At 40.6% G+C, this 18278-nt stretch overlaps 1 protein-coding gene across 1 annotated transcript; it reads left to right on the top strand.

Annotated features, from left to right (window-relative positions):
- Positions 1-989: 989 nt before the first annotated feature.
- On the top strand, positions 990-18066 carry LOC104522988 (T-box transcription factor 20; the record flags this gene model as incomplete). The annotated part of the gene is made up of 3 exons (XM_010165424.1): positions 990-1066; positions 13501-13610; positions 17726-18066. Coding segments are annotated over 3 exons (528 nt in total), but the record flags the coding sequence as incomplete, so codon positions are not given.
- Positions 18067-18278: the final 212 nt, after the last annotated feature.

Raw genomic sequence — 18278 nt, 5'->3', positions numbered from 1 at the left:
CCTTGCCATGCAAACCCAATACAATCTCCCACTTATAGTTTTATTTTTAATTTTTGGAAGGAGTATGGCTGGAAAATCTGAATATTATGATGATGTCTCAGGTTTTATTCACCAAATCTCATTTGGTTGGTCAGCTAGAAATTTTTGCATGGGCTGTAGTGTGTTTTTTTTGGGAGCACGAAAAAAATACAGTGAAAGCCACCACCTATGCCTGAAAAGTTTGACTGTAAAGTTAAGGGGAGCATGGATGCTTTGGGGCAGAGGGACTCCTGATCAGTGGGTTACTCTGGCAGAATGGAAAGGCTGACAGGGTGCACTGGGCAGGTTTGTAGCTGCCTTTGAAGAAGGGAGGAGAAAAGACCAAGGTTTTTTGGGACTGAGATGGTTTTAATAGGTTTACTCCTTTAACTCAGGCTCTGTCACTTTAAATCTCGAGTTCTCCCCACATTTTTTCCTCCCTCATTCCCTTCCTCAGCCTCCTTCCATGCAGAAACAATTAAACTGTCCCTATGTGATGGCTGGTAGGTCTGGCTGAGAACATTTGCATCCTAGTAAAAACAAAAAGAGGTGAGGCTGAACTGAAGCAACATCTTCAGGACTGCAGGCAGCAGCTCATAGTTTGGGTTCCTATTAGCTGATGTGCAGCTCCACCAAGAAGGCTCAGATGTTAGCAGGATGCTGTGTTGCTCGTGGAAAGACAACCTGACTCATGCTGGTAAAGTATTTTGAAGTGGTAATGTTGGATGTCTGTGGGCTTCTCCTGCTCTGGGTGACATGAAGGCTGAGCCCACTGTCCCCTTTGCCACATGTGTAAGACAACCTGATTTGCCTCCCCAGCCTTGCAGCATCTCAAGAGTAGCATGCACGCACACACAAGGAGCTTGGATAAAATTAGCAGTGAAGTCAGGAGGATGGATAGGTTAACACTTTGTACGCTGCAATACCTTAACACTACATTCGTGTCATGTTGCTCTTTTCTGTGTTTCCAGATAACCAAATTGAAAATTGACAGCAACCCTTTTGCTAAAGGATTCCGGGACTCTTCCAGACTCACTGATATCGAGAGGTAATGGGGACTTTCTGTTTACTTTCCATGTAGATAAGATAAAGAGAAGAGCGAGTTTGTAGGAAAAGCATCCTTTCAACTCCCGAGAAGCTGTGCATTTTAATGTTATCTTGTTGCATAGAGTAAGCCTACTTTACCTCCTTTAAAAATACTTATAAACTTTATAAAGAAAGAGCTGTTTTTAGTTTTGACATCTGTTCCAGTTGGGGCTGATATATTCATCTTCCTGAGGGGGCTTCTTGAAGGGGGAGAGAGGGTCAGTTTTACAACTTCAGAATGAAAAGCTTTTTTCTTATCGTGCCATTTAATCCTACTGAGGGCTGTGAATTGGGTCATGGGGAAACAAGGGCAGTGGTCCTGTGAAAAACATCTTTATAGCTCCCCACTGCTCCACACAGTGGAAAAGAAAGAGGGGAGCTTCCCAAAATACACTTCAGCAGTCCCAGACACTGAAGTCAGCAATTATTGCCATCAGAACAAATCCCATCACTCCCACTCTGACGACAAAGATGCCATTTTTGTTTCACCAAAATTGTACTGCAGGCTGCATCAGGGGAAAGCTTTATCTGGAAACTGTTGAGTTTTGTGTGTGTACAGCTTATTAAAAAGTAACTGCTGCCACAGGGACAAAAGCATTTAACCCACAGTTGAGTAGGAAATAAACTTCAATCTCTTGATAGCTCTCCAACGTGCCATATTTTTATGATATCGTGTCAAATAGTTTGGCAAACGAAGCAAATCAAGCTGCCTGCGTCCTTTAGGCTGCAAGAGGTCTCGATGGAGATGGATATAGCACATCCAAATTTTCCTATGAGCACACAATCATGAAAGAAATTTTGGAGAGGCCAAAAGCCTCCAGGCTCCTGTGGGGAGATATCCAGATGTATCTGTGAATCATCTTTCACGGGTGCATATAGGGGACAAACTGCTCAATGAAGTCATATCCATACAGCTAGGAAAAGCCTTTATAGCATGTCAAAAGTACATCAATCTAAGCAAATCCATGGATGGGAAATAGTGGTATACTTTATACCTTACTAGTGACTGTATTGTGAGTGGTCCCTTGAGTAACTGGGTGAAAGGACAGTAATTTCAGGAAAGCAAGCTTGTAGACGACAGTGCACGCTTGCAAAGTTGCTAAAAATTGCTTCCTAAGTCAAAGTCTTAGTTGAAAACGGGAAAAAAAAATGAAGCAGATTTAATTAAAATAGCATAGCTTGCTGTAGGGACAGATTACTAAGGTAAATGATATCCAAAGCTCAGGTTTCTATGCAGTAAATAATCAAGGAAGGACCTGGAAGTAGAAATGGGACTTGGATTTTTCACATTTCGGTTTCCTTGCTTTACAGACAGGCAATATCTAACAACACAGCTTTGCAAGGGCTGAGTGAGTCTGAATATAGATAAGCTGGGAGAAAAACTTAGTTACCTCTGTGCAGATGAACCAACTATCATGGTGCTGGATATGAAGGGAATTTTTCCAGAGGACATCTTATTATAACAGCACATGGCATGGAGTCAGAAATGCTAAGCATAAACCGCAGTGCCCTTTTGTTTATTGATAAGTGCAAGAACAGAGCCTGAGACAGGCAGCCTAGCCCAGGCACAAACCTTGCCCTGAAAGATAAGGTAGCCAAATGTGAAACCTCCGATAAATAGAAGAAACAGAATGTGAAAAGTATTGAAATGACATTAAAACTCTGGTTTTGAAAGTCCCAAGTTTGGGTAAGGTCTTATTGTGACTTAAATGGGAAAGCTTAACCCTAAGTAGGGAACAACAGTATTTAAAAAAAACCCAAACCAAAACAAAAACAACCTGCTGCACAACACATCAGGTAATGAGATAGTAAAGGCTTAATGTACAAGAGGGCTGGTAAGAGACTCTTTGGAAATTTCCTAAGTTATCTGATAGTGTCCAGAAATAACAAGGCTTTTATTCAGTTCCAGCATTAAAATATTCAGGCAGAAGAATCATAGAACGGTTTTGGGTTGGAAGGGACTGTAAAGCTCATGCTGTTCCAACCCTCCTACCATGAGCAAGGACACCTTCCACTAGACCAGGTTGCTCAAAGCCTCATCCAACCTGGCCTTGAACACTTCCAGGGAGGAGCAGCCACAGCTTCTCTGGGCAACCTGTTCCAGTGTCTCACCACCCTCACAACGAAGAATTTCTTCCTCATATCAAAGACCTCCCCTCTTCCAGTTTAAAGCCATTACCCCTTGTTTTATCAGTGCTATTGTAAAAAATCCCTCCTCAGCTTTCTTGTAGGCCCCCAGAGAATGTCCTTCTCTAAGTGCTCACTGGTTCTATAGATTTCATCTTTGGACCAGAAAAATTGCTTAAATAAATCAGAAATAAAGCAAAAGAAATAGCAAAGAAATGACAACAGGAAAAGTTTCCTGCTTGATGTCCATCGTGACATGTGTTACAAGATGTCGGTGATAGGTTGAATAGTACAGCATGAGTCTTGCTCGGTCTAGTTGTGAACTTAGCTATATCTATAAAATCACTGTCTGAGAAAAATATTTATTTGCCAGGGAAAAGATTATTCAGGCCAAATGCAGGTTTGTACAGCTCTTGAAAATGGAATATTTATCTAGAAGCTGTGAAAATAACTTTCCATGAGCTGCTTCCTAAGCAGGCTCATGTGAATGCATGATCCGTAGTGCTCTGTGGGGATCCTAATGGTCTCCTGTAAAGCATCCTGTGATGTTTGGACCAAGAGAGCACTCATTTATCACCAGTTCCAGCTCTTCCAAATGACCTAAGTAGTGTGAAAGTGTACAGAAGCTTTGTATTTCATTTCCAGGTATTTAAGCCTGCTTTTTCCTAAACAGCCTTTGGGGAGGGAAACAAATCAGATCAATTGATCTTTAGAGACCTAAAGAAATTCAATTAGTCTGGAGTCAGTTACTGCACTAAACCATCCAGTAATTGGATTGCTCCTTGTAACTGATTGAAAATAGCCTCTATCTGTAACAATATAGGGAGCTTTTCTTTATAGTAGATCTGAGAGAAAAACACATCTTTTTATGACATGATGACAGAAATTGCACTTTTTTAACCTAATTGAATATGATTTTATAAATATGTGACTTTAACGATTTCAGGCTTCCCATTCTAGATTTATGATCCCTATGTAGGAAATTGAAGCTGCAAATGCCTTTAGGATTAAATCTGTTTGCATTATACGTGTCAGAGTTAAAATAATGTATGTAAAGGTAGTGAAATTTGCAAAATGGTAGGGGAGGTAGGCAACAACAAAGTTATTGAAGTGCCTGTATTTTCTTTTGTATGGTTTCCTTGTACTCAGAGCTATATATGCAAAGCTTTTAACCATTGGAAAAAATCTTTGGAGAGCTTGGTATATATCAAATTTTCAGTAGGATGTGAGATTCCTTCCGCAATCAACTCTTTCCATACATTACTTGTGGTAATCTATTTATGGCAACGGGGCAGACTTTATCTGGGGCTACTGTGATTTAGATAAGTTGCTGATTCACCTTTTGATCTTTTTATGTGGTATTTACATTTCCTCTATTACAAAAAGGTGCCTGCAGTGACTGCCATTGAAAAACTGAATGTTTAGCAGCAATTGTCAGAATGTGGAGCTTAATGTACCAGGGCATTGAATACGGAATGCCAAATGCAGTAATGTGGATGGGCGTGATCTTTTTTTAATGGTAACCTTTGTGAAAAAGACTAATGCAGGTTTTATAATGAGCATTTCACTCTGGAGACAGGCTTTAAGGGAATAGGTATATACTTCTGCTCAAGAAAAAAACTGTCAAAGCCATAAAGGATGCAAAATTAGAACCCAACAGATTATTTTTTTTTTAATCTTGAGCCTCAATTTATCTTTTTTGTTGTTGCGAAGAGTTAACCTCTTAAAAATAAATAGATAAATAAAACCATGGCAATCAAATATCATGCAGACAATCCAGTGAAAAAGGTGACCATTTCAAGAGTGTGAGTGAACAGAACTACTGAACTGTAAAATAATAATCAAACAAGAATTGACAGCTCATAGTCATGATCTGAATGTTGCTTGTCTGATCCAGCATGTGATAGGCAAGTTCGGGGTCTGGACTTGTAACTATTAAAGAGACCTAAGGGGCTGTACCCATCTATAAGAGTCCAATAATGCTTCTGGGAGGTAGATACATACATGGGAGGCAATATGGAAAAGTATGGCTGCACACCCAAGTAATTTTTAGGCAGAGAAAGGAAGGATTAGGGGATGGTGGAAGTAAGAAGAGAGCTGCATCCCACCTGGATTTGCATGGTAATCAGATTCTGAATTTTCCCGAGAGACTTCATGTCTGAGATGTGGAAATACATTGTACTGGCTTACAAGGCTGTAAGCAAAATGGATGCTAATGCCTAGATATGGGCACTGCCCTGCTGAAATAGCAGTCAAAGCCGTGAAGCCATGTGCGTACTGATGTGCTGTCACAGCAGTCCTCTCTTCCATCCCTTCCCTGCTCACCCCACAGAGCTGCTTTCCTCCCCATTTCACTTCTTACCATTGGTCTAAAACTTCCCTGACTCTTGAAAACCCCCTACCAACAGCCAGAAATACATTCTTTCTCCAACCTACTCCCATGTCCACAGTTGAGTAGGGCTTTGTCGTAATTCTCCAGCAAGTCAAACTTACTGACTGATCTTTTATCCTCACCTAGTTCTCAGTCCGCAAATGTCAGCAACCAGCCATGGGAGATCAACTCCAATGCTTAGGTTGGAAAAAGAAGTGAAGTCCTGAGTTTATAGACAACATCAGGGACTCCAGTACCTAAATGCCTGTTATCTGGTGCCATTCCAAATGTGCTGAGGTGACTCCAGCCTCCAGCTGCTGCTCCAGAGGTGTAGATGAATTGTCTGTAATTTCTGTATCATCCCTTCCAAACCATTGCAGATGGCTTGGATGTCTTAAGACATCTAGAAAGCACTACCTACCTACACAAAATCATAGAATTATTTGGTTGGAAAAGACCTTTAAGACCATTGAGTACAACCGTAAGAGTCCAACATTTAAACACCTGAAGCATTCCCTTCAAATGTGGTTCCTCCAACTCTGCTTACTGTTAGCCAGGCAACTGTTCCCTTTCCCCAGCAGAAAGCTCTCCATGCCAGCTAAAACCTCTTCTGTTCCCAAGCTTTTAAGCACTCATACCCTGGCTCATTTTCCACCCCGGTATTCTGTTACCTATCTTTTTACTTGTGCAAAATGATATAAAAATGTTTTATTTTGCTAGTGGTTTCCACTCACCTCGTGCAGGTGTAGACCCTGCATGAGGACAGGGGATGATGCCAGATCAGATCCCTGGTTTCCACCCCAGACCGAGTTTTCCAGGGATTTCCCCCAGTCCCAGTTTCACAGCACTGCTCTGTCCTCACCTCTCATCCTCTGCCTGGCAGTCAGAAAGAAATGGTTGCAGTCACTGGATGAAGTGGAACTCCTTGGGGTTGGCTGTGCTAGAGTTAAGTGTGTCACTATATTTGGGGAAAGGAGATACAGAGAAAAAGATTTGACATACATTTGCAAGTGTGTGCTTCTTTCCAAGTCAGATAAATGTAATTTTACCTTTTTTTTCCCCCCTTCCATTCCCTGTATAAATATAGCTGTTTTTCTAATTTTTATTTACAATTGAGAGAAGTGGGGTGGGTATATTTATATATTTATATATACCATGAGGTATAATAACCTTATGCTCCTTCTTCATAAGTGTCATTACTTACAGAATCATAGAATGGTTTGGGTTGGAAGGGACCTTAAAGAACATCCAGTTCCAACCCCCCTGCCATCAGCCAGGACACCTTCCACTAGACCAGGTTGCTCAAAGCCTCATCCAGCCTGGCCTTGAACACTTCCAGGGAGGAGGCATCCACAGCTTCTCTGGGCAACCTGTTCTAGTGTCTGACCACCCTCACAGTAAAGAACTTCTTCCTAATATCTAATCTAAACCCACCCTCTTTCAGTTTAAACCCATTTCCTCTTGTTTTGTCATTAGTTGCCCTTATGAAAAGTCCCTCCCCAACTTTCTTGTAGCCCCTTCAGGTACTGGGAGGCTGCTATAAGATCTCCCCGGAGCCTTCTCTTCTTCAGGCTGAACAGCCCCAACTCTTTCAGCGTGTCCTCATAGGAGAGACATACTTACCCATGTCATGGCTTCAGCCAGGCAATGTCACCTCCAGGCATATTATAGCTCTTCCAGAATTGCCATCAGTACCCAGATGTTTGTTGTGAGGGTGCCAGTAAACACCACTTTGGAGATAACTCTTGTTCTTTCTCCTGCGATCATTGAAACGTAGATTTTTCATAATTTAATTCTCATTTCCCTCCTGTTTTATTCTGGGAGTATTGCATTCATCCAACATTTACCCAATAGTTATGACTTTGTGTGAAAGTGTTTGGTGGTTCTTTATGAGCTTTTGGGCGAAATTAAACTTTAGCTCAATGTAGTTTGATGAGCCTTGGTTCTTCTCTGGTCGGAATTAGTTTAGGTCTAACCTAAGCAGTCAAACAGAGCTACTCTGTTCTGGTTGAGGATTTGGTTTGTGCTGTGTCAGAGCTGAATTAGGTTCCTAGGGTCCGTGTGTAATATTCATTTACAAGTATAAGAGCAACTGTATGTAGCAAATTAATCTGTATGTCTGTGCACGTGTAAAATAACAACTGAAAGCCACAGGAACATGAAGGCTGAGCGATATCTGAACAGTAGTTCTGACAGTGTTTGTCATTCACTTTTAGCTGCTGTTATGGAAATATGGAAATATATTTGTTCCTCCTGCTGTGGTTTGGTTTTTTTTTTTGGTTGGGTTTTGGTTGTGGTTTTTTTTTTGGTTTGGGTTTGGTTGGGGTTTTTTGTTTGGGTTTTTTTTGTTTGTTTTTTACAGACTTGTTTTTAGCACTTGTGTCTTGGACAAATTAGTCATCTTTTCCCTTAAAAAAAAAAAAAAAAGTTCTACTACAGTGCCACTTCCGACAAGTTTATTTTTGTGCCTTCTCAGTCCATTTATTCCATCTGTCTTCACCTCACCTCACTTCTGATGTCTTCTGTTATCTGGGCTTTCTTCCAAACATACTAACTGGCAGCTACAAAAAAAGGAAACCTTTGAAATGCAGAACTAAAGAAGTCATTCAGGCTGCAAACTGATAATTCATACACTTTATATCCTGTTCTGTATTTTTCTTTGTGTTTAACTGAATGGCCAAGCAAAATATGGTTGTCAGTTTATTATTTTCCTTTTATTATTTTCTTTTTAACGTTGCCTTTCTTCTAAAGAAAAACACAAAACCCATAACACCAGGAACAGGGAGTGGATTCTGAGGATATCCTTACCTTTTTGCTTACCTAGCCCTTGGATAGTAAGGGCAAAAGAAGAAAATACTAACTGGTTGCTCAACCCTGCTTTGAAATTTGGGCCTCTTGTAGCAGCCGTTTCTGATTGAGACCGTGACTTCTGCAGAGGATATGACTTCAGAGTGCCTGGCTCTGCCACCTGCTTTTTGTCACCACAGTCTAGCTGTTGCATGTTGTCTTCAAAGGAGGTTGAACCTGGCTACCAGTGCCATGGGTGGCTGCCTATTCCATCAATGCCACCCTCTTTGGAGCCATGGTGTATATCTAAGTTGGATACTAACCCAGGCCTGGCTCCAGCAAGCTAGTTCTGGATTAGTTTTTCTAACGCCTTCTGCTAAAACCAAGTATATTGCCTCAAGTTTCCTCATCCCAAAGGGAGAAGGTTGACTTCCCATCTCCATCCCCTGGGCACAGTCTCTGTCAAATTCTGGAAAATACAAAGTTTCAGGTGCATGCAGGCATGTAGTGGCATCAGTGTTGACAGTGTGTTGTGTCCAGGTGAAACCCCTTTGGTATCAGTAGAGCTTGTGGTCATGTACTTCAGAATCAGGGTCATGGTGATCATCAGGCTGCTGTGGATGTACAGTTGAAGCAGAGTAACAGCAAAAGGAGCAGAAAAAATGATGTGAAGAAGCATCAAAGAGATGCCTGCTTCCACCTACAAAGAAACACTGTTCTTTCATCTTGATTAAAGATCCTGCTCAGGGTAATCTGGGACTTTACCATCTCCCAAGAGAATTTCTGTAATCTGCATTGACAGCAAAAGTGAGCATCCTCACGCAGGACCTTGCTCCTCATCTGCTTCCAAGTCAGATCTGTTTTTGCCATCTCCCAGTTCGTATCCATGGCAAGGTCTTGGGTTTAGTTTGTGAAGTTGGTGAATCATTTATCAGCTACATCAGGATCTTCCTATCTACTTTTGACCCTCATATACTACCCTGTACGTACAGGGCATTGTCAACTAAACAAGGCCAAAGACACAGTTGGGAGCTGCAAGACATAAAGCATCCCTAGCTGGAAGTTTAGCTTTGGAATCAGTGGCTGGCAGAGGCAAGAGTGAAACGTTCAATCAAGAGGTTAAAATCTGCAGAATGGCAAGATGCTCTTGCCCTAAAACCTTGCTACTTGATAAATTCTCCCAGCCCTTCACTTCCTTGGTATCCTGGTCCAAACCTAATTGTTTTATTTCTTGCATAAAGGAGAGAAGTGCTTTGTTCATAATAAGCAGAGGTTTATTTACAGGGCAGGGCTCAAGGTGTGCTCCTGTCAGGGTGCAGATCATTGGGATCAGCCTAAGCTCCGTTTCTGTATTACTTCTCTCTCTCACATTTATCCTGCCTCAGCATCTTCTCTCAGGGTGTGCTAGCCAATATGAGCTTATTTTTTCTTTCTCCATTTGCCACATGGCTCCCTCTTCTCCTTCTCAAACAGCTTCAGCCCTCAACTTACTCTTCTGCAGCCTGTCATCCGCTACTATTACCCAGTTGTACACCTAGCACAGTAATATATTATAGTATTATAATCATAGTCATATATTCAGCCTGTGTGTGCATGTGTTTTCCCCTGCTCTGGGTGTTTACAAGATAACTGTGAGTTGAAGAGCAGTCTGGAAGACTGAAAATTGTTGGTAGACCACACAAAAAAATTTGACAGAAAGAAGACATCTTTCCTTTATCCAACTGGCAGCTTGTGATCTCTCAAAACAAAGTTTATTGCTAATTTATTGCTATAGTAGAAGAAAATGTAGAGTTCTACAATACATTAAAAAGGTAACAATTGTTAGATCCAAATGTTAGATGACAAGCATCTGATCACAAACTGAATAAGAGAAGTACAGAAGTTAAGCATTGAGTAACTGAAAGTCACTTTGTTCTTCAGCCAATTCAGTGTGGAGCAGCTCTGAAAAAAACTAAAGCAAAGTTTAAAAAAATCTCCACCATGCTGTTCACTTTTTTTTTAATTGAGCAGAATCATAAAATGGCAAATGTTGATTTATCATTCAGTAATTTATCAGATTATTTCCATAAATCCTTTGAACCACACTGAGATATTTGAAGATGTTGCATACAGAACTATAAAGCTAGAGGTTTAAATTAATGAGTCTTTCCCTTTTATTATTGTTGTTGTTATTATATTTTAGGACTTTTAAAAATGTATTTTATTGGCCCACTCTACAGAGCACCATATCCTGGATATGCTGAGCAGTTCATACTTTCATAAATAGAATATTCAGGAAGATTTTTAGATTTGAGTCCTTTTGGCCACTATTGACAAGAGGGTATGAGCAGGAACTTATATCTTGTTAAAGTTTTGCTTCCTCCTACACATCTACTTTGGAGCACGTCCTACAGCACCTCTGTCTTCAAAGGGTGGAGGAGGTTCAGCTCCTCTTTACAACCTGTCTGGAGAAACTCTACATGTTTCCATAGACAGATGAGTTGCAACCCCTTTCTTCTCCGAGAAGACTTGATCTCTGGGTAGTGTTCTCTGAACTTGATATGTTTGAGCAGGGTGGAGAGGCCACCACCTCTTTCCTCTGAAACAAAAAGGGAAGGAAAAGTTATCCCTTAATTTGTAGTTGGGTCACTTGTCCAGGATGGGAGTGACCTGAGTGTGGACTTCAGCTCTTGTTTTGCTAGGTGGAAGAAACAATGCTTCGTGGGATAACTCGGAGATTTGCTTAATGAGTGGAGAAAATACACCACTACTTGCTTTTCTTTGCTTCCTTTTGCATGCTTAGGTGGTTTCCTGCTCAGTCTTTTGGATTTTATAGGTCTGTTTGGAGGTTTCTGTGCAGCATGTGTCATATGTGGAAAGAAGAGCATCCAACTGAAGGCTGTGGGGGTCCAGGTGCCTCAACTCTGGTGTGAATTTAAATGATTTGCGCTCATGATGTGAATCCCAGCCTCATCCTCTAAAATGAAAAATTAGTTGGTGTGTTGTGATTTTAGCGTAAACCATCAACATAGTTAGGCGAGGTAACTGATGATTTAATCCCAGTGGCACGAAACAAATGGTTTTTGTGAAATGAGTCGCTTTCCCTGATCCAAGTTTCCTTGTTAGACCATTCCCTCTGCCATAAAAACCTTTGCTGCTTGTGCCAATGAATTAAATTAATCTTCTAAAACCTTTAGCACACTACCTGCGACATTACAACACTAAATATAAATAAATAAACCTACCACATGGTTCCCTGGTTTCAAACTTTGCAGATTCAGGGTTCACTAAGAAGTCATTTCTCTTTTTCCTTTAAAAGAAGATGGCCATATAGAATAATAGAGTTCTCTGTCTAGCATACTAACCCATCTGGAAAGAATTTAGTCTGCAATAATTGTGGGCATTTGATTTAGCTTTAAATCCCTGTAGGTAATTCAAATGTAAATTTATTGGGGTGAGTTTATCCCCAAACTGCCATTGGATCCAATCTTTCAGAGATTAATTTGGCCCACTTCACTAAAACTAGAGTCTGCATTGTTTCTGTTGCATCAGGATATTATTATGTGCTGTAATGTCTGTCATTATAAGCAGACCTTTACTAGAAATAAAGTCAATAAGAGACAATACAGGCAATCACTTGAATCACATTTATTTTCAGACTTTTAAAGATTAGTAGTTCTTAGGTTATGAATCTGTTTATAGATTGGTACCTAAATCGCTCAGACAACACCAGTTAATTCATTATTCTGTTATTCCGTACTCAATCTGAGAGAGTCTTTTCAGTTAAGTAAAATTCTTTGCATTTCACGTTCTGCTTCAGGGGAAAAAAAAGAAGTTTCAAGAGGCATTCGGCACATAATGTAAACAATGCCATCTGTCTTTTTCTTTGTAAAATCTTCTTTGGGATAGCTCCGATATGCCTACTGTTTTCAATCACTTAAAAGGCAGTAATTCAATTATATCATCCTCTATGTAGGAACTGCCATTGCTTTCAGTCCACTTCCAATCCTGACACAAGTAAATCACTTTGATAAGATCCCCTTTTTATTTATTTATTTATTTATTTTTTCTGAGGAGACAAGCATAAGTAATGATGCCAGTGATAGACCAAGGACAAAATGACCATAATGGGCTTTCTGTAGGAAAGGAAAACATGTGCCATTGTGATTTATTGTATCACTTGGAAAATGTTTTTCCTTAGAAATTCTGCAACAGCCACGCTCTCTGAGCGAAGGGCATTAGCGAGTATGAATGGCCAAATGGGAAATTCAGACAAAACCTTCACCAAGCAGCAGATTTAAACCGCTATTGCTACCTAGATTTCTTAAATGGGAACAGAAGGTCAAAGCCATTTTGGACATGTGGCTTGGTCATATTCATCTTTGGTATAATACCACCTACTTAAATGGAAACGCGATGGGAATGTTCAAGGTTGGATCTTCCTTACAAACTGCTTTGGCTTATCGTGCAGATATGCCTTCCTTCTATTTAAAAATTGTTTGGGTGACTTCACTGCTTCATACCACCAGGGAGGTGGGGTCCTGGCAGACACCTCTAACATCCCAGAATAGACATGGCACGAGATTGGTAGTGTCTGTAGACTTCCTGCTATGAACCGGCCATGGCTCTGATGCCGAGAGACCATGGTTAGAGCGGAGCTGTCTCTGGACACATCTATCTCTTGCCCCCAATTTCCGAAAAAATGAGAGAGCTACAGAGGAGGTGGTCAGGTGATGTGAAAGGAACTGGACCACAGGTGTCTCTTTGAAACCAGACTGATCATTCAGCACAAATAACTCCAGAACTTGTGTTTTCAAATTTGTGAAGGGTGCTGGTCTTACATTCACTGTCTGAGACCACATCCAGGAAACGCAGTGGGAAGTTCCCTCTTCTTTGCTGAAGAAGCAGTACCACACAGGTAAGAGGTGATCAGCAATGTTAAAACACCACAGGCCAAGTTTAGCATTTCCAGTGCCATGCTGTGAGGTAATCCTTAAGTAGTTTTGGAGAGTCTGTGTGAGAAAGCTGTGATGTGGATAGGGGAAAGGCAGTATGTTCACTGTGTTTAACCTAATGTGAATTAGGAGGCTGTTCAGGATGTTATTGATATGGTAGGTTGTTTCCTTTCACAGAGAAAGCGTGGAGAGCCTAATCCAAAAGCATTCCTATGCCCGATCTCCCATTCGAACCTATGGAGGAGAAGATGATCTCGGAGATGACAGCCAGGCAACCCAAAGCAGAGGTAGGAAAATGTGCTCATGAGGTAAACTGTGGTGACCTAGTTATGCTTGAGAATAGGAGAACCACAGTCAGTACTGTGGTATGCTGAAACATTTCTCTGGTGTGTCTCTCTGCCATGGAGTCCTGTAGTGAAGAAGACTACTTGTTACCTGATGGCTTTTCTGGACATCTGATATGCCCATGGCACTGGTGTGGTTGGCTAGTTCAGGAGGTAGCTTTAGAGATGTCTATGCAGCCTTTGCCATCAGAAGAGAACTATCTCTGCTTCCTCTTCAAGATGGCTGAAAAACAGGCGACTTACTTAATTACCGTGGTGATGAGAACAAACTAATACTCCTCATCCCTTGGCAGGACTTACTAGCAGGGACTTAGCACCATTTGTAAAGTATCTGTGGGTTACTCACCGGACAAATTGGATCTGTCATAATTTGCCACTGGAAACAGATCTCAGACCCGTCCCGTGGGTTCACTGACTGGTATAAACTTGTGTTGCGTTATACTTTGCATGTTGACTTCGTGACCTGCCTGATACGCAACAGCCACTTGAGGCACAGCAGTTCTATCTGCCTTCCAACTGGCAGTGCCCTTGTCTTGTCCTCTAACTTCGTACAGTGTTGCTAAGATAAGAGCATTATTTCTGGTCATAAGCTCTTTGGACCTGTGTGTGCAGGGAAAACACACTTATTTTTAACCATGAGTTGCTCTTCAACAAAATGTGATTAGGTGGGCTTGTTCATATCTGTCTGTTCTGAGAGCAGTTACATAGATTGTGGAGTTTCTGGAGCAACTGCTCAGCTGGTACGATGAGGCCATCCTTTCACGTACTCCTGGGGGATTACCTCGCTTCATGTCAGCTTAGATCCTAGGCCAGTTATTGTTGAAGACAGTGTTAAATTTTGCCTTGCCAGAGTTGCTCAGAGCAAGGCACCTTCTCTCCAAGAATGACATTTCTCCCTGGTAGGATGTCCTCCTTTGGGAGTGACAAAGTGAACAAGGTGAACCTCAGTATGAGAAGTAGCCCTTAAAGCCTGTCTCTTCTGAAGAGAAGCCTGAGGAAGGATAGGAGGAAAGAATAGTTTATTAGAATTAATTTTATGTATAATATATACAGGGTGCAGTTCTGCATTTGCTTACAATATGGCAAATGAGTAAGTGAGGAAGATGATGGGTTGTGGCAACCAACTTTTTTTTCTAATCTGGGAGCCATATGCTAGCACAGGACATGATTGTTCTGGGCAACCAGAGGCATGCACAGAGCATAAAACATATTGCTCTTGCAGACAAGTAACTGCTGCTGCCTTCACTTTGTTTTTAGGTCTGGTGTCCTTAAATAAGGAAATCTCCTCCAAGATTCAGGGAGAGAAATTGTGATCTTATTGAAACTCCACAAACATTTTCTTCTGAGGCATTTTTAAACTATCTTGCGTGCCAAATTGAGGGATGTGCTTCTGTAGATAAGAGAGTTGACAGCCAAATACAGACATGTTGCTGGGTGGTGTGTGTTTTAAGCACTATTATGCCTTGAGTGCCTCAGTATTACTAAAGCACATTTCCTTGGTGCTGGAAAATGTGGTATGTGAGGCTTTTTGGAGTACTATGTTGCAATTAGAGACCATTGTGGTTCCAGGAGGAAAGGTTGCTTAGGGAGGCTCCTCATGAGAATCATAGAACAGTTGAGGTTGGAAGGGACCTTTAAAGGTCATCTAGTCCAACCCCTCTGCCGTGGGCAAGGACATCTTCAACTAGATCAGGTTGATCAGAGCCCCATCCAGCCTGGTCTTGAATGTTTCCAGGGAGGGAGCTTCTACCACCTCTCGGGGCAACCTGTGCCAGTGTTTCATCACCCTCATTGTAAAAAATTTCTTCCTTGTATCTAGTCTAAATCTTCCCTCTTTTAGTTAAAAACCATCACCCCTTGTCCTATCACTATAGGCCCTGCTAAAAAGATTTTCCCATCTTTCTTTTACACCCTTTTAAAAATATTGAAAAGCCACAATAAGGTCACCCTGGAACCTTCTCTTCTCCAGGTTAAACAGCTCCAGCTATCTCAGCCTTTTGTCATGGGAGAGGTGTTCCAGCCCTCCGATCATTCATGAGAAGGAATTACATCCTTGATTCTGTGTAGAACAAAGAAAGCCTATCACCGCTCTTTATTTCTAATTACTTCAGCACCCATGCAGAGCATTCTTGGCCAATTTCAGCCATCTCAAGATGGAAGCAGTTAGCCTTCAGAAATATATTTATCACAAGAAGTCTGTTTCCAAATGAATTAACATATATGAAATATACAAATCCCATTAAAACTGCTTAACGCATAATGTCTGGGTGCTCCAGCATCCACACACAGGATTCATTCATTCCATTACCTGGAACAGAGCTCCATGTAAACCTTCCAGACAAATCCAGATTTGCATCCTGCTTTCCCTGTAGTGCAATAATGTTTGGATATCCCCTGATTAGTAAAGGATTTTACTCTGGTAAGTATAGTGTTATCCTTACAGTTTGGCTCTGGATCCTAATTTCCCAGCAGTTAGGGTTTGGTTCAGTGGTAGGGCCAGGATTTAGTTCAAGTTTGTTTCTGCTGCTGAGTCAACACAATTTCTTTTCCTGTTCCTGGGCCATATTACTTGATTCATTAACCAGAGAAGGAATTAATCAAGAGTAGCTGTCTTTCTGATTTGAGAATATATCCCTAAAGAGAGTTATGCTTTTTAAAATATAATAATTTGCTTTTTTTTTTCTTTCTATTGTTGTTTGTTTATAGTTTTGTTTTGAGTATGTGGCTACAATTGGTTAGTATACATAATTCCAATAAGTTTACCTTGACAGATAGATGTCTTCATATTTTTTTCTATTCACAATTTGGATGAACCTATCTTCCTAGAATCAAATTTATGAAATTAATACCTGATGTAAAATTTTTTGCAATACTAAATTATATTTTGTCAAATACTCTTGCCAGTAAATTTATTTCTTAAAGTAAGAAACATTTCCTCAATGGACAAAGTTGGACAAGAAAGAAAATACAGAAGGGACATGAGCTGAATTATTGTTTGAATAGGAATACAAATTAAGAGTTTATTTATAGGGTTTTATTGTATTCCCCATTTCTAGATATCAAACATCTGATGATGACCAGATGCATAGAGGAACTGCAGAGGTGAAGGGCAACATTGTCTCCAGATTATTTGAAAATGACCATGTATAATTATCCAAACAAATTATTGTTTGTTTCCAAAAAAAATCTACTGTCAAATAAGTAATTAGTCCTACTTTAAATAAACAGTTTTTCCTTTTTTTATGATGCTGCAATCTTCAGAGAAAAAGTGTTTTAAAGAGGTAGAAGATTTGTGAAAAGAATTTTTGGAACTTTTCAGATTAAAAAAATACCAAATATACCACTTCCATTTGATCAAAAGTAGCTAATTAACCTGAGAGCAAGTCTTTAATATTTTTGTGCATTTCACTTAAAACTCTGCATCTCTTACTATGATTTAGAGTTCATGTTGTTTCTTAGAGCAATGTACACAGTTGGAAAAATAAGAAATGTTTTGATATTTTAGAATTTTTTTGTTCTATATTTGGGATAAAGGTTGAGCAGAAAGATGCAGTACAGATGAGCTTTATTGGTGTGAAAAAGAAAAAAAAAGGCAAGCTTGTCGTGCAAATTACATTTTTCTGCATTTTTGCATTTTAGAAAAAAATAACCAGTTCTACTGAGGATCTGATGTAAAAAGCTTCAAGCATGTCTTCAAAACAGGGATGTAATGCAGTGAGATTCCACGTCAGAGTATATAAGCTTCAGTGTTTAGGGGCAGCATCACAAGGTTCTTCAGTGTTTAATACCAAAAATGTCCAGTGTGCAAAACTGATTTTACTGTTCAAGCCACTGCATCCAGCTTCTTAAAATGCAAATTTGCCTAAGATGTAGTGATAAAGGACAGCAGCTGGCAAATAATAATATAATGATATAAGGAGAGATAATTATTTAGGAATTATTTTCAATGACAACTTGTCATTAAAATAAGCCTTGCTGTGAAAGACTTTTTTTCTCCCTTTTTGCTGTTTTGCCAGCTTTGTGTGTCGCAGTCAGGCGTTCTTTCTCTTTGCTTTCAGGGTCAGCCTTTACGACATCTGATAACCTGTCTCTCAGTTCCTGGGTATCCTCCTCAACCAGTTTTCCTGGATTTCAACATCCACAGTCTTTGAGTGCCCTGGGTACCAGCACTGCATCCATAGCTACGCCCATTCCTCATCCAATCCAAGGATCTCTGCCTCCGTACAGCCGCCTGGGAATGCCTCTTACACCCTCTGCTATAGCCAGCTCCATGCAAGGTAGTGGCCCCACTTTCCCTTCCTTCCACATGCCTAGGTACCACCATTATTTTCAGCAGGGTCCCTACGCAGCTATCCAGGGACTGCGTCACTCCTCCGCAGTGATGACGCCGTTTGTATGACTGATGTAAGAAAGACAAGAGAAACACGAGATTTTTTTTTTTTTTTTTTTTTTTCAAAGTGCAAGTTTGGTATGAAAAATACAAAAGATCTTCCTGAAAGGCCTGTGGCAGGAGTGCTGAATTCATAGCAAACCAGCTGAGAACATGCATTCATGGTTATGGATTCCTGCGGTAAGGGATCACAAGAAGAGAACACGCAGCTCGGAGCTGCT

This window comes from Antrostomus carolinensis, unplaced genomic scaffold (assembly GCF_000700745.2).
Source record: "Antrostomus carolinensis isolate BGI_N321 unplaced genomic scaffold, ASM70074v2 scaffold17523, whole genome shotgun sequence".
Classification (NCBI taxonomy): Eukaryota; Metazoa; Chordata; class Aves; order Caprimulgiformes; family Caprimulgidae; genus Antrostomus; species Antrostomus carolinensis.
This window is presented reverse-complemented; position numbering and strand designations above follow the sequence as displayed.